Here is a 13,666-nt window from a genome sequence, read left to right as displayed (position 1 = left end):
ATTGTTTATTTGAATATTTTAAATTGTAATGCTTTTGATTGAGAGTTGCTTTGAGTCTCTGTAAGGAGAGATAAAATGGGATATAAATAACTAAAATATATTATAGTTTGGAACTGTTATGTGGTCAGTGTGTAGCCATATAATGTGCTTCAGTAAACTGTGTTATTTAGTAATTTTTTAGAAGTTTATGACAGTTCAATAAACAGAATTTATATGGCTCTAAATACTGACCATATCGTACAGTTTCAAGCCGCATTATATGGCAACGTACATCCAGCCTTACAAGGCTGAACCAGGAGTAATGGCTTTAAATAATAAAATAATAATAAAATAATAAATTACAAGAGAGCCAACCAGGGCCCCTTCCACCCACCTGAATAAAATCCCACATTATCTGCTCTGAACTGGGATATATGACAGTGTGGACTCAGGGCCCTTCCACACAGCCCTATATCCCCAGAATATCAAGGCAGAAAATCCCACATTACCTGAGTATGGACTCAAATGACCCAGCTCAAAGCAAATATTGTAGGATTTTCTGCCTTGATATTCTGGGATATAGGGCTGTGTGGAAAGGCCCTTAGATAGCAGGTATTGTGGGATTTTCTGCCTTGATATTCTGCGTTATATGACTATGTGGAAGGGCCCCAAGTGTCATGGTTTGAGCCTTGTAAATATATCAAAAGCTTGTAAATATATCAAAATATTTCTTAAAATACTCAAATATGAAATGTAATTACTCTCTTTTATATTTTTAGCCATGAGTGTTGACCAGATGTCATCCTTGTATAGTCAAGGAACAACAAAAATGTACCACATTCCTATTGAGCATCTGGACTACAAATATATAGAACAATGTACTGATGTTAAGTATTTGGAAAATATTCTCAGAATATTAAGGTAAACCTTTATGCAGTGTATTCATTTCTTTAGTAATACTTTGGTATGGATTGTAGTGATTCTTGCAATAAATAAAGGAAAACATGATAATCATTCACTTTAAGCATGATTTGAAAAGATAGAAAATGATAACAAATTTAATTTATGCAATTTGTAAATGGTATGGTGTTGCTATTTCATTGTAACTATAATATAAATTGGAGATAATGCAGACTAGCAGCTAATTGAATTGTAAACTGAGGAGATGGGGTGTTAGATTTTTTTATTACATTTTAGGGATGGTCTGTCATTTGGTTTTTTATATTTTTTAAATATATGAAGGGACTGAAAGGGAACTGACTTTAAAACAATAATTAGCAAAGAGAGCACAAGATGAGGAGGACGATCAAGTTGTCCAAGCATTAATATTTATGTTTCATTAGATTTTTTAGAAATGAGAGAAAGAAAACCAACACATCAAAACAGATAGTATTAAAATAAAATTTAAAATAAAACATTATAATGAGCACTTCAATGCAGTGATGCAATTTATCTGTTTATTTTGAGATCTGGCGAGGAAGGCTTATATCCCGATCTTATATTATTTTGTGAAAAACACATTGAGACTTTGGCTCCAAATAGCAGAGTTTTGCGAAGAGAAAAGCCTGCAGCCACTGCTTCTGACTTTACTGCTGAGGAATGGGAAAAAATAAACAATGAAATGAAGGTATTGCATAATACTATTTTCAAAATAATTATTTTAGGCCTTATCCAGTATTCTTATTTCCCGTTCCGCCCAAATTCTTCTTCTGTTCTATGTATAAATTTCTTTAGCTCAATGCAGTGCTCAGACTGGGCCGTGTTCTTAGTGAGTAGCTGAACACTTGTGTTCCCCAACACTGATATAATTGTCATAAAGTTTAGCACAGGCATGGGAAACTTCGGTCTTCCAGGTTTTTTGGAACTCCCACAATTCCTAGTAGCCTACATTGAGCCTATATTAGCCTTTCAGTCCTGAGCCATAGAATCATGTTTCCATTAATCTTTCAGGAAAAATGTTTTGGAAATCATGTATATATTTTCAATAATGGTTACTTTGCACATACACTATTCTGATTTTGAATTATTATCTGCTTATATTTCAGAGGTGGCTTACGGACATGAAGGAAGAGGAATATAAAATGCAGTATGCTACAACTGATGTTTTCAAGGACCACTTGGAAAATTTGCCACCAGTTCGCAATGCAGACTCTTATCAGGTGTGCCTGTTTGTTTCCATGCTTTGTGTTCAGTATCTGCATAATTTTTAATTTATGTATATACTTCCATCCATGATGTGAGTTTGAAATACCCTGTTCACAAGATTTGCCCACATTGCAGATAGGAATGTACATCTGTTTTGGATGAAGTTTGAGCATAGGTGGTTGGATTGGATTAAATTCAAATACTGTTAATGAAGACAGACTGATTTCTAAATAGCAACTGTAGAAATCGCCCAGGTTGGCAGTGGGAGAAGGATCAAGTGAGATTGACTGGCTGGCAGTCTTCCTTCTAATCCTATGATACAAGAAGCTGCCCAAATGCTGAACCTTTGACTGTAACATCAGCATTTAATTTCTTCTCTCTAACAACAGCACAGTTCACTAGTTAAAAGCCTTAAATTGGATTTCAAGTATCATGTTGCTGAGTTCTGGCCTTGGGACGTTGAGATGCCTTGTTTCATTTTCATTCAAATTGCCCCCCCCCCCCCACCAAAAGGAAAAAAAGAAGGGAGAGTAAACATTTGTTACTCTCATTTCACACGAACCTTTTCAGAGTTTTCTTACTTAGGACAATGTAGCTATCATTTTTATAATAGTGGTCCATAAGAAATATAGGGTTATGAAGTGTATGTTTCTTTGGATAGTTCTAAGTGAATTCGGTTAGAAGTAGTTCTAAGTGAGTGTGTATAGAAGCACAGCATTAAGCTGAATTAACAGTCTCAGTGGGAGCTTTGAAGCTCAGACAGTTTATTCAACTTTTTACAAAAAAAACCTAATCTGGACTTGACATAATGTTAATAACTAGGATTGATGTTCCTTTCCTAGACAAGGTGCCCCAAATAATAGTACCCAGTCAATTCTAATCCTTTCTGATTACAAGTGAATTTCTTTATTAATTTCTAAGGTTCCAGGTTGTGACTTGAGACAAAAGCAACCTGGATCTCTCTGTGGGGTGATCTTTGCTTAAAGAGGGATGGGAAATATGTACTTATTGATTTTCCTGGACATCCGAGGCTGTGTCTACACTGAAGAATTAATGTAGTTTGTCAAACTGCATTAATTCTATAGTGCAGTGGTTCTCAACCTGTGGGTCTCCAGGTGTTTTGGCCTACAACTCCCAGGAATCCCAGCCAGTTTACCAGCTCTTAGGATTTCAGGGAGTTGAAGGGCAAAACATCCGGGGACGCACATGTTGAGAACCACTGCTATAGTGTATTGCAGCCTTAGTTGTTCTTGATACCAATTCCTATAGTCCTATTTTGGATAGTATCTCTCATTTGAGAATGGAGATACCAGATTGATTGTGAGTATGGTTCTACTTTCAGGGTTCATTCCAATAGGTGGCGTTGTGGGGTTACAACATACTCATTTGCAGTTCTGTTTTTGGATCCTAGGAACCTTTGTTCTTTACTTATGTGTTTCATTTTAGTGTATGGTACTTCTGATATTTTTCAACATTTTATTTTACTTTTGTCCTTTGCTTTGTCCACATGAGTGTTTATTGTTTGTTTATATACATCCAATCAATAACAAAAGAGTAAGGCCCTAACAATGGGTTCTAAAATGTAGACCTTTGCAGGGGAGGAGGGGCATTTCCTATGAAAAGAGCAGGCAGGAGGGTAGAGGAATATCCTTTTGCTCCTTCCAGTTTTCATATTTCCAAGTTCCTACTGTAGCTGCTTTTAGGTTACAAAACAATAACTAGGGGCCTTTCCAGACAGGCCCTATAGCCCAGGATCTGATTGCAGGTTTTCCACTTTAAACTGTATTATATGAGTCCATACTGCCAAGTAATCTGGAATAAACAGAAAATTTGAGATCAGATCCTGGGATATAGGGTCTGTCTGGAAAGGCCCTAAGCAAGACTTAAAATGGATAAGGAAAGGTTATGTCAGGAGAAGCGGAGTGAGTTAGAGATGATGCAGAATGTCCTTTCAACTCACCTAACCCTTTGTCTTTCCTATTACTTTTGAATTTCATAGGACTCACAAGCAAGGAATATTTTTAGCAGTCTTCCTATGAAATATAGTCTTCAGCACCTGATATTCATTGGCAGTCTCCCATACAAGTACCATTAAGTACTGACCCTGTTTATCTTCCAAGATCAGTGTCTACTCTGTTCATCACTTCATATACATTTGGCACAATTTGCATTCTAATGAACACATAGGATTGCAGTACAGACCAATTTTAAATTGGAGTGTCCCTCTTAAGATCTGTTACCCAACAAAAAATAAAATACATTTTCTCTCTCCTTCGCTTCCTCTTATAATAAAGCTGCAGATCAGATAATAGCTGCTTTTCAGTTTAGAATATTTAATACTGAAGTTTGCAATTGATAAGCACATAATTGTAGAAAGAGCAGGAAGTAAATAGGTCATTTAATGAATATACCAGAACTGAAAATTAATAGATTTATTTTGGATTTATTTTATTAATAGATTTATTTTGAATTCAATGTTAGTCTTACATAGCAGAATATAAACAATAGTGAGACAAATACTGTTGTGAACAATTTATTTCATCATTTTGTCTGTTGGTTCACTACAGAGCAAACCCTCCAAAAAAAGCCAAGTAAAGAAGAAAAATATACCCAGGGATTACAAGGAGTGGGATAAGTAAGTCACATGTCTTCCACTAATTATTTTATGCATTTATTTGTTCAAGTATTGAATATTTACATTGGTCTATAGGAAACTATATTTTAAGGCATTTGTGAATACATTGATTAACTTAATTGTCTGAATCAACTTCATCTTTTTTAAAATCAGAAGTGTAGGTGTATATATGTGTGTGTAACTATTAGCATTCAGCAATCTATGTTCTGATATAAAATATACTAAAATAGAATGCCATTTCAAAAAGGATAGGGGTCTATACTCACTTGGCTAAAATGCAAAGAGTCACGATGTTAATGTATGTGTCCCATTTAGGATATACTTGAACCTATTTTTCTGCTTTGTTCTTCAGACAAATGAGTTTCACACATGTACAGAGACCTAGTTTGGAACTTTCTAGAACTGAGTAGCTTGGCGGCAACCATTTCCCCTCTAGTCGATCCTAAATGTTCAAGCTTGCCAGTTTTCCATTGTCCCAGATTTTCTTCATCCACTGAAAGAGAAACACTGTTCATTACTTCTTCTTGCTGAATAGCTTCTTTAGATATTAATTCTATTCTGAATTCTTTTCCTCACTTTTTACATATTACTCTTTTGTTTGTTATACACACATACCTCTTCCTATATGTACAATTTTTCCAGTAACTTTCCCCTTTCTCTCTTCCTTCCCTTTCTATGGCCTCCTCTTTGACCTTATCAGATGCATATAAGGAGTGCTTATATTATATTTGAGGAAGATTCACATACAATATGCTGTGGATTTACCACCCATACTTTAAAACTGTGCTTCTAGGTTGAATTCACGTTGCTTTGAAAAAGCCTTGTCCATGCCAACCCAGCAATCAACTCCATATATTGCTATAACTAAGATGGTGCCTTTGGTTCCAGTATCAGTGGTTGTCTCAGTTTCGGTATCAACAGTAGCTCCATCAGCTTTAGTTTCAGTGGCAGGTCTATTAATTGCTGCCATGGGAGAATCAATTTCAGATTAATCTGATGCTGATTGTGCATTGGAATTATCTTCCCCTAACTTTCCACTACCAAATACTGTCCCACGGGTCTGGCAGGTGTAGAGGACACTTCACTAGCCTTCCCTCCAGAGGATGTTAAAGTATGATGGTAGCAAAGGCAACTGGGATTGATGTAACAACACCACCACCCATATCAAATCTGTGTTTCAAATAGTGACCCTCAGACTCCAGTTCCAGTGTCTGCTTTGCTTCTTCCAGCATTGCCAAATTGAGTGAACAATTTTGAAACAGGCTTGCTTCCTCTTTTCAAGCTTCAAAAAGCTTTTAACATCTTTATTGAATTAAATAGCACACCCAGAACCAAGTTCTATAATTGTTAAACATCCAGAAATAAAGAAGAAGTTGTTGTTGAAAACAGACTTGTTCTGCATCACCAAATCAAGAAAAGCACAGATTAGATACGTTTGGGAAGCATTTCTAATTCTCTGCAGCTTTAATTATTAGAGTAGCCAACCAACCTGTAAGAATGTATGACTTTGTACAAGGCCTTTTTGTGGATCAGAATGTTGACTTTAATACCATCATTGCCAGATGAAGCAGGAGATGCTGCCTTTCAGTTACAGCATGAATCCACAATGTTAGCATTTCAATAAATTCAGTCTGCGTGATGTTTTGTGAACTGCAGCTAAAGTCATATATAAAGTCATATTGAATGTTTGCCTATGTATGTAAATGCTGTAATCCACTCTGAGTCTCCTAGGGGAGAAGGGCAGAATATACAAGTGTATTATTATGTATTATGGATAAAATCAGCAAGATTGATTGAAGATACCCGACGATGCATGGAAGACTTGCCTTTCTATGGGATAGGCCTGTTCCATTCCAGTACTGATGAGGTTTCAACAAGGCAAGGTTCAATGCATATAAAATGGGCCTCAACAAAAACAACATCCTAGATAACTCCGTAACTCTTGAAGGCATCCATCTTCTTCAGCTTTTACGAGATAGATTCATTATCAAAACAGTCAAGAACATTATCATCATCATCATTGTTATATTTATTTATATTCCGCTTTATCTCCGCCGAAGGGGACTCAAAGCGGTTCAAACTCCTTTTCATGGTCATTCATTCAAACTCCTCCTTGTGATAATTCATTCAAATAACAAAGATACTAAACTTCATCCAAAAAAATTCTGCAGATTTATCCATGTTTAGATTTTGATTTTATGCAAGGAATGTCACTACTGCATATGTTTCATCTTTCCGGTGTAACATCTGGAGCCCTAAAGATATTCCACCATTTTGACACCTGGTGGAACATCACCACAGTCTTGAATCTTTCCTAATTCATCTCAGCTTCCTGTATATCTGAGTTCTCGAATATTCCTCCAATTGGAATTGTTTGAACCATACAACTTAAAGGGTTCTGAGAGACAAAATTGTATATACTGCATATTAAATGGCACTGAGTACCAGATTTACTTCCTGACATTGCTGATTTTTTTTTCTGTTAAAGCTGAGGAAAACAATTGTCCACAAATTTGGTATGTAATGATGGTGGTTTTGCCTCAAACTATGTTATGATAAGGTTATCATATACTCACACAAACATATAAACGTATTTATAAAACATGTTTTCATTTTAAGGTTTGATGTGGAAACCGAATGTGCAAATATTGATGGAAATGAAGGAAATACATTTTCAAAAAGCAGTTTTAATGTTAATGCAAAGTTACCAAAAATGGAAGTAGACACAACAGGTACGTTAAGTGATTGCTCAGAAGTTGCTTACCAGTCTCATAATGTTTTATATCTAAATGGTTTTGTTCGGTATGAAAATTTTATTCATTTACTGTATAATCAATATATCTAGGCATGACTACAAAAGAAAAGAGCTTAGTTGCCAATCGCGAAAAAGAGAAAGGTAATGAAGCATTTGTCACAGGAGATTATAAAGAAGCAATTGCCTACTATATTCGGTGAGTTGGTGCTATTTCAGTATTTTGTTTTAATTTATTACATGAAGTTTGAACTAATGAAAAATTTAATATCAAAAATATTTTCTCTCTTTTTTCTTTTGCTTTTTTATGATGTTTTATTATATATTTTAATAGAAAATCTCAATAAAGATTATTTTAAAAATTTATATCAAAAATTACCACATTTTAAAATTGAAGATTCTTATGTTCTGTCCAGTTGTCTTGAAACAACCTCTGAATTCCTCTGGCTCTAAATTTATAAACTTAGTACAATAAATATAGGATGTAGTCTTGAACCTGTTTAAATCCTGCTTACCTTTGTGAAGTTTAACAAGCCTGAGCAGTATATTATAAGCAATAGTTGTGGTAACTTTAGAACAGCTTTGATTCAAGAGGCCATTAAGTTTATAAATTACCAAGCTATCAAAATAAAGCTTTTCTTTACAAATAAATAAGTTAAAATTATTTATAAATTGTCTACTTATGCATAAGTTTGTTTATAAAAAAGCGGTTGCTTATTTTGGGAGTATGGGGTAAGTAGATGTTGGCAGTATGAAGAGAATTGAGTGTTGCAGTAGGTCCTAGTTGTCTAAATGTTTAAAGGGATTTTTATGAGTCAGTTGCTGAATGGCAATTGCAAGTCCAGTGGGAGTTAAGAGTGGAAGTTAGTTAGCCTAGTGTTTGAGAGGAATGCAGTTAGAGAACAGGGGTTGAGGCTGGATCTACACCACCCTGTATCTCAGGATCTGATCCCAGATTATCTGCTTTGAACTGGATTATATGAACCTCCACTGCCATATAATCTGGAATAAGATGATAATCTGGGATCAGATCCTGGGATATAGGCCAGTGTGGAAGGCGCCTGAGTTAGATCGGAGAGTAAGGGGTTTGACTTGGGTGATGGATAAAGGTCTGATTTGAGCTTGAAAGGAGTTCAGAGCGCTGCTGTGATTTACTTCTGTAAATAAAGTTTTGTTTTTTTGACTCTGATAGCTCTATCATTCTGAGAGCTTGAGATACACACACACACACAGTAGTGTTTTGTATGAAGATAAACAGGCAACAAACAATATCTTTGGCCAAAGGATCTACCAAGCCCCAGACTCCTTTCAGTCCAATGTACGAGCATTTACAGCACTAGTTGAGACAGATAAGTTCAACCCACAAAGTTATGCAATCAATGACAAAAGTGCACATGAGCAGTATTTAATGCCAGCACTAAAGATTGTATTAAGATTTTGCTTATTGATGAGGATGTTTCTCAGGATCTGGCACTCCATGCAACCATAATTTCTGGTTGTTGGCACTGGGAATGTAACATTGCAGTTACAGCATTTCTAGCAGAGCACAAATGGCAGATCACAATGCTGGTCACAGGGAGAATTTGGTTATTGTCAAGATGGAGTTGACCAGGCTTACTGATATAGTTGAATCTTTAATATTTACATTTTTGTCAACAGTGGCAGCATTGAAAATAGAGGGGTGTTGTCCTGCTGGAGATAAAGTATAGTATAAGTCTTCATAAGTACCCTTAGGGCGTTTACATGATTCCACAGGTGGTTTCACAAAAAAGGAGACCGTTCTTTAAATGTGATAGAGATGGGGACCAGGGAAAGCACTCATATAGAATAATCGCAGAGAACACTGGGAGGACTTCACATTTGGTGGGTTAAGTTAATAACCCACCAAATGTGGGTTATTAACTTAACCCATTTGGCCACAACAGTGGGATTGTTTGAAAATAATTCTCACTGTTGGTGGCACAAGTGTGAGTGGAAAATCCCATACTTGATGTATTTACAGCTGGGATAAAGGCAGGAATTCTCAGGAAATTGTGGGATATAAGCTGAAATCCCTACATACCATGTATCAGGATGTCAAACTCATTTTCACAGAGGGCCATATCAGCCTAATGACTGCCTTCAAAGGCCATTTGTAATTGTAAGCCTGTATAAATGTAACTATGTTGCCCTGTCACTGAAAGCCTCACAGGCTACATAAAATAATGTGGTGTACCAGATTCTGTCGACATGCCTTGAGTTCGACACATGTGCCATATATACTTGTGTATAAGTCGAGGGCAGGTTTTGACCAGAATGATAGATTCTTAAAAGTTAAGGTAAAGGTTTTCCCGCAAAATGAAGTCTAGTTGTGTTCAACTCTGGGAGGTGGTGTTCATCTCCATTTATGAGCCAAAGAGCTGGCGTTGCCTGTAGACACCTCCAAGGTTATGTGGCCGGCATGACTGCATGGAGCACCGTTACCTTCCCACTGGTACCTATTGATCTCCTCACATTTGCATGTTTTTGAACTGCTAGGTGGCAGAAGCTATGGCCTGTTTAATTGAGGGTCTGATAAGTCTGATATGACTCGATAAGTGGAGGGTCGTGCAAAAAGGGGGAGGAACCAATGTCACTTCAGGGACCCAGTGGCTCTTCACTCCACCACTGCTATTTCTCTGCCTCAATCATATGAAAAGGCCAGGAATGATGCCATTGCAGAGAGAGTAGATTGGATCAGTGCTTCTTTTATATTCTCCCTGGATGGAATAAGCTCTTGTGTTTCTACTCAGAAAAGGGGATGATTCCTTTTTACTCACATTGACCTGTTCTGGGGGTTGATTTTTTGACTAAAATATCTTGACTTATACATGAGCATATAGGGCAGTCTTGTATACTTGTAACTGTAAACTGAGTATAATGCATTATGCATGTGTCAAATTTGGCACAAGACAGTTTATGCAACAATGGTCTTTAAGGTTCATCCAGGCTCCTATTAAAATGTCTATGTTTGTTTCAGTTTGCCTGATTCCTTCAATCTTTTACAGGAGCATATCAGCACATCCTACTGTGGCTGCATACAATAACAAAGCTCAGACTGAAATAAAACTTCAGAACTGGGATGTTGCTCTTCATGATTGTGGAACTGTTTTAAAAATGGACCCTGGGAATATAAAAGGTAAAATGCAGGGCATTTTGTCAGGGGACATTTTGTAGATTTAATGGAACAAAGTTAACACAATTGAATAAGTACTTCAGTATAAATAATTAGTGGATTGCAATCTGGAGGTTTTCTTTAAAAAATGTATACTTAGAGTAGTTAACAGTTTGCTTGTGCTATCAATCATTTTCAGTGCTGTCCAGTCACATGGTAATCTGGATCAGCAATTCTCTTTGTCAGAAAGGCAGGTAATTAAATGAGTATCTATTATTATTAATAATAATAATGATAATGATAATAATAATAATAATAATAATAATAAGTAGCTTCCATTATTTTTAATGTTTCTAAGTTCTTAATTGTTGTAATTAATATTTACTAACTGTTGATAAGTAATTATATTTGGAACAGGAAAGTGGGACAGATTAAAAGTTTAGCAGCATAATTGTGGTAATGCACTAATATTCTTATCTATCACTTATTTATTCCTAAAATATATTCTGCTTTTCAGCACTGAAGTTTTACATTTCTAATTTAAAGATTGCACTGAAAGATTTTTATGTATTATGTGTAGAATAGTGCCGTCAAATTAATATATCCTTATTAATCTGCAGCTCTTATGCGCCGGGCCACTGTTTACAACCATTTGCAGAATTTCAAAGCAGCTGCAGAAGATTTGAAGAAGGTGCTACAAATGGAGCCAAAAAATGCTATAGCTGAAGTAAGTAATTTACTTCATGGTTGTTGTACAAACTAATAACAATTCTGTATTATTTTTTTGAGACGTGGGCTGGATCTACACAGGATCAGTGTAGACCCATATAATGCAGATTCATTTTGCATTGTACGGAAGTGTAGATCCAGCCATGGAAACAGGTTTGACACTGGAGTATTCTGGTCGAGGTATTATAGGAAACCAATGCTGTTCTGACCAGAATTGATGTACACTGCTGACACGAAAGATGCTGGATTAGCTATCCAGACACAGCAGTAAAAATTAGCGAACAGAACTGCCTACTGAATTGGAGTTGTCCATGTGATGTTAATGGGACAGGGGAATAGTACACTTACCACAGTTACTATACACTCTGAAGTCATAGCCACACAGCCAGCAAGGCCTTACACTAAGCCTCCCATTAACTTCCCAGGTTTGTGACAAAATGACCTATGTCATGTTACCGTGGCAAACAGGGAGGATATTATACATAAGATATGGTGTATCTCAACATTCAACCATAGTATACCACCAGAAATATGTAAATTTACACAGGGATACTAGAACATTCTTGACTTTTCCACTGGTATAGTAGCAATATATTTCCTCTTTCCCATGTCTGACAGCTTGATTTTTAATGTAAAAAACTCTCATTTAAGAATGTACTCTCCAAGCAATTTCATTAATTTTGATATAGATTTAGTGCTTTAGGACTACATTAGGGAGCATCTACACTGTAAAACGAATGCAATTTGACACTTGAACTTCCATAGCTCAATCATAGGACTTGTAGTTTTATGAGGAATCATTGGATCTGTTTTAGAAGGTCTGTAGCCTTCTCTGCCAAAGTGTTCTGGTGCCACACCAAATTACAGCTGACACTGTTTGACAGAAAAGGCATAAAGACCTTGGAAAACTACAATTCCCATGATTCCACAGTATTGTGCCATGGAAGTGGTGCCAAACTGCATTAATTCTACAGTGTTGTTGCACTCAAAGCCCTGCTTAAGTAGGTTCACTGAAATAAACAGGAGCCAAGTTGTAATGATTGAGGGTCAGGGTTGAGGGGCTGTTTGGATCTGGCATAAGCCAGTTCTTCTTTCATTCTTCCTTTTTTTCTGACCCTTTTTCGACATTTTTGTGAGCTAATAGCCAGTAGAGCAATTATGTTGGCAGAGCCGCTTGTATACTGATCTCTAAAATCAGCACAAGGGGATTATGCTAGTGAAAGGGCAGTTCAGTTGGCAGAATACCAGTTCATCTGACGCAAGAATAAACAGTCAGTGCATCCTCGAGATTCAATAGCGTTGTTAATTTAATCATCCTGTTTCTCTGTCCATTTGAATTTAACCTGGTCTAATCTAAACATATTAAAACTGCATCGCATCAAGGATTAATATAGGGACCATAGCAAGTATCTTTCACTACTAAAAACTCTTAATTTTATTCTTTAAATAAATAAATAATGTTCTTACGTGACAGAAAAAGCTGTCAGATATTGAGAAGAATCTGAAAGAGACAGAACCGAAACCTCAGAGCCAGATCAAGGGGAAAAGAATATTTATCCGTGATATAGAAAAATCTGATGGTGATGAACAAGAAGGAAGAAATGAAGGAGAACTAGAAGATGGCAGTAAGGATAAAAGTAATGCTAAACCTTTTAAAGTGTTTTTATTTGAAGACTAATGATTGTACAATACAGTATTAATTTGAATATGGGATTCTTCTTGTGTCAGGGCATTGTTTCTTTTAGCTCAGTCTTTTTATGATAACTGGAGATACCAGGGAGTGAAGATGGTTAGTTCTGTATATAAAGTTCTACCACTGGCCTAGCTGTAAACCAGGGTCGCTGTAAACCAAAAACAACTTGAAGGCACAAAACAACAAATCTATGTGTATCTACTATGAATCCACTATCTCTAATTTATCAAGCATCAAAACATAACCTCAGCAATGCTTCTGTTTACATGTGCCTCCGAGTCATGTGCCAGTTTATGGCATCTCCGTGACTTGCTTACACAGGAATCTAATAAGATAAGGGGGGAAAATATCCTCCCTGTTTAGGGAACTTTGCAACAATATGGTATAATATATATTTTGGCTCCAAATAATTTTAGTGCCTCATACATTTTTCCATAAATACAAAAATATATAAATTGTGACACAAAATTTAGTTGCTGTCAGGTGTGTAATCAGAGTAGCTCTTTGATTTGAACATCTGGCATTTGAAAGGTTAATTTTAAAGTGAATTGTGTGCTGTTCCTTCCTTTAAAAAAAAAACAGCCCAGATTTGTTAATATG

General features: G+C 36.2%; 1 protein-coding gene across 1 annotated transcript in view; it reads left to right on the top strand.

Annotated features, from left to right (window-relative positions):
* The window catches only part of SPAG1 (sperm associated antigen 1), a 35,689-nt gene that overhangs the window by 152 nt on the left and 21,871 nt on the right, over window positions 1–13,666 (top strand). The window contains exons 2-10 of the mRNA XM_067467338.1: window positions 759–900; window positions 1,447–1,606; window positions 2,025–2,138; window positions 4,692–4,759; window positions 7,379–7,491; window positions 7,605–7,710; window positions 10,538–10,668; window positions 11,265–11,371; window positions 12,848–13,010. Coding sequence (XP_067323439.1) covers window positions 761–900; window positions 1,447–1,606; window positions 2,025–2,138; window positions 4,692–4,759; window positions 7,379–7,491; window positions 7,605–7,710; window positions 10,538–10,668; window positions 11,265–11,371; window positions 12,848–13,010 — 1,102 coding nt within the window. The 5' untranslated portion in view covers window positions 759–760. The remainder of the gene's footprint in view (window positions 1–758; window positions 901–1,446; window positions 1,607–2,024; window positions 2,139–4,691; window positions 4,760–7,378; window positions 7,492–7,604; window positions 7,711–10,537; window positions 10,669–11,264; window positions 11,372–12,847; window positions 13,011–13,666) is intronic.

This window comes from Anolis sagrei, chromosome 4 (assembly GCF_037176765.1).
Source record: "Anolis sagrei isolate rAnoSag1 chromosome 4, rAnoSag1.mat, whole genome shotgun sequence".
NCBI lineage: Eukaryota > Metazoa > Chordata > Lepidosauria > Squamata > Dactyloidae > Anolis > Anolis sagrei.
The sequence above is the reverse complement of the archived record's forward strand: the minus strand, read 5'-3'. Positions and strand labels throughout refer to the sequence as shown.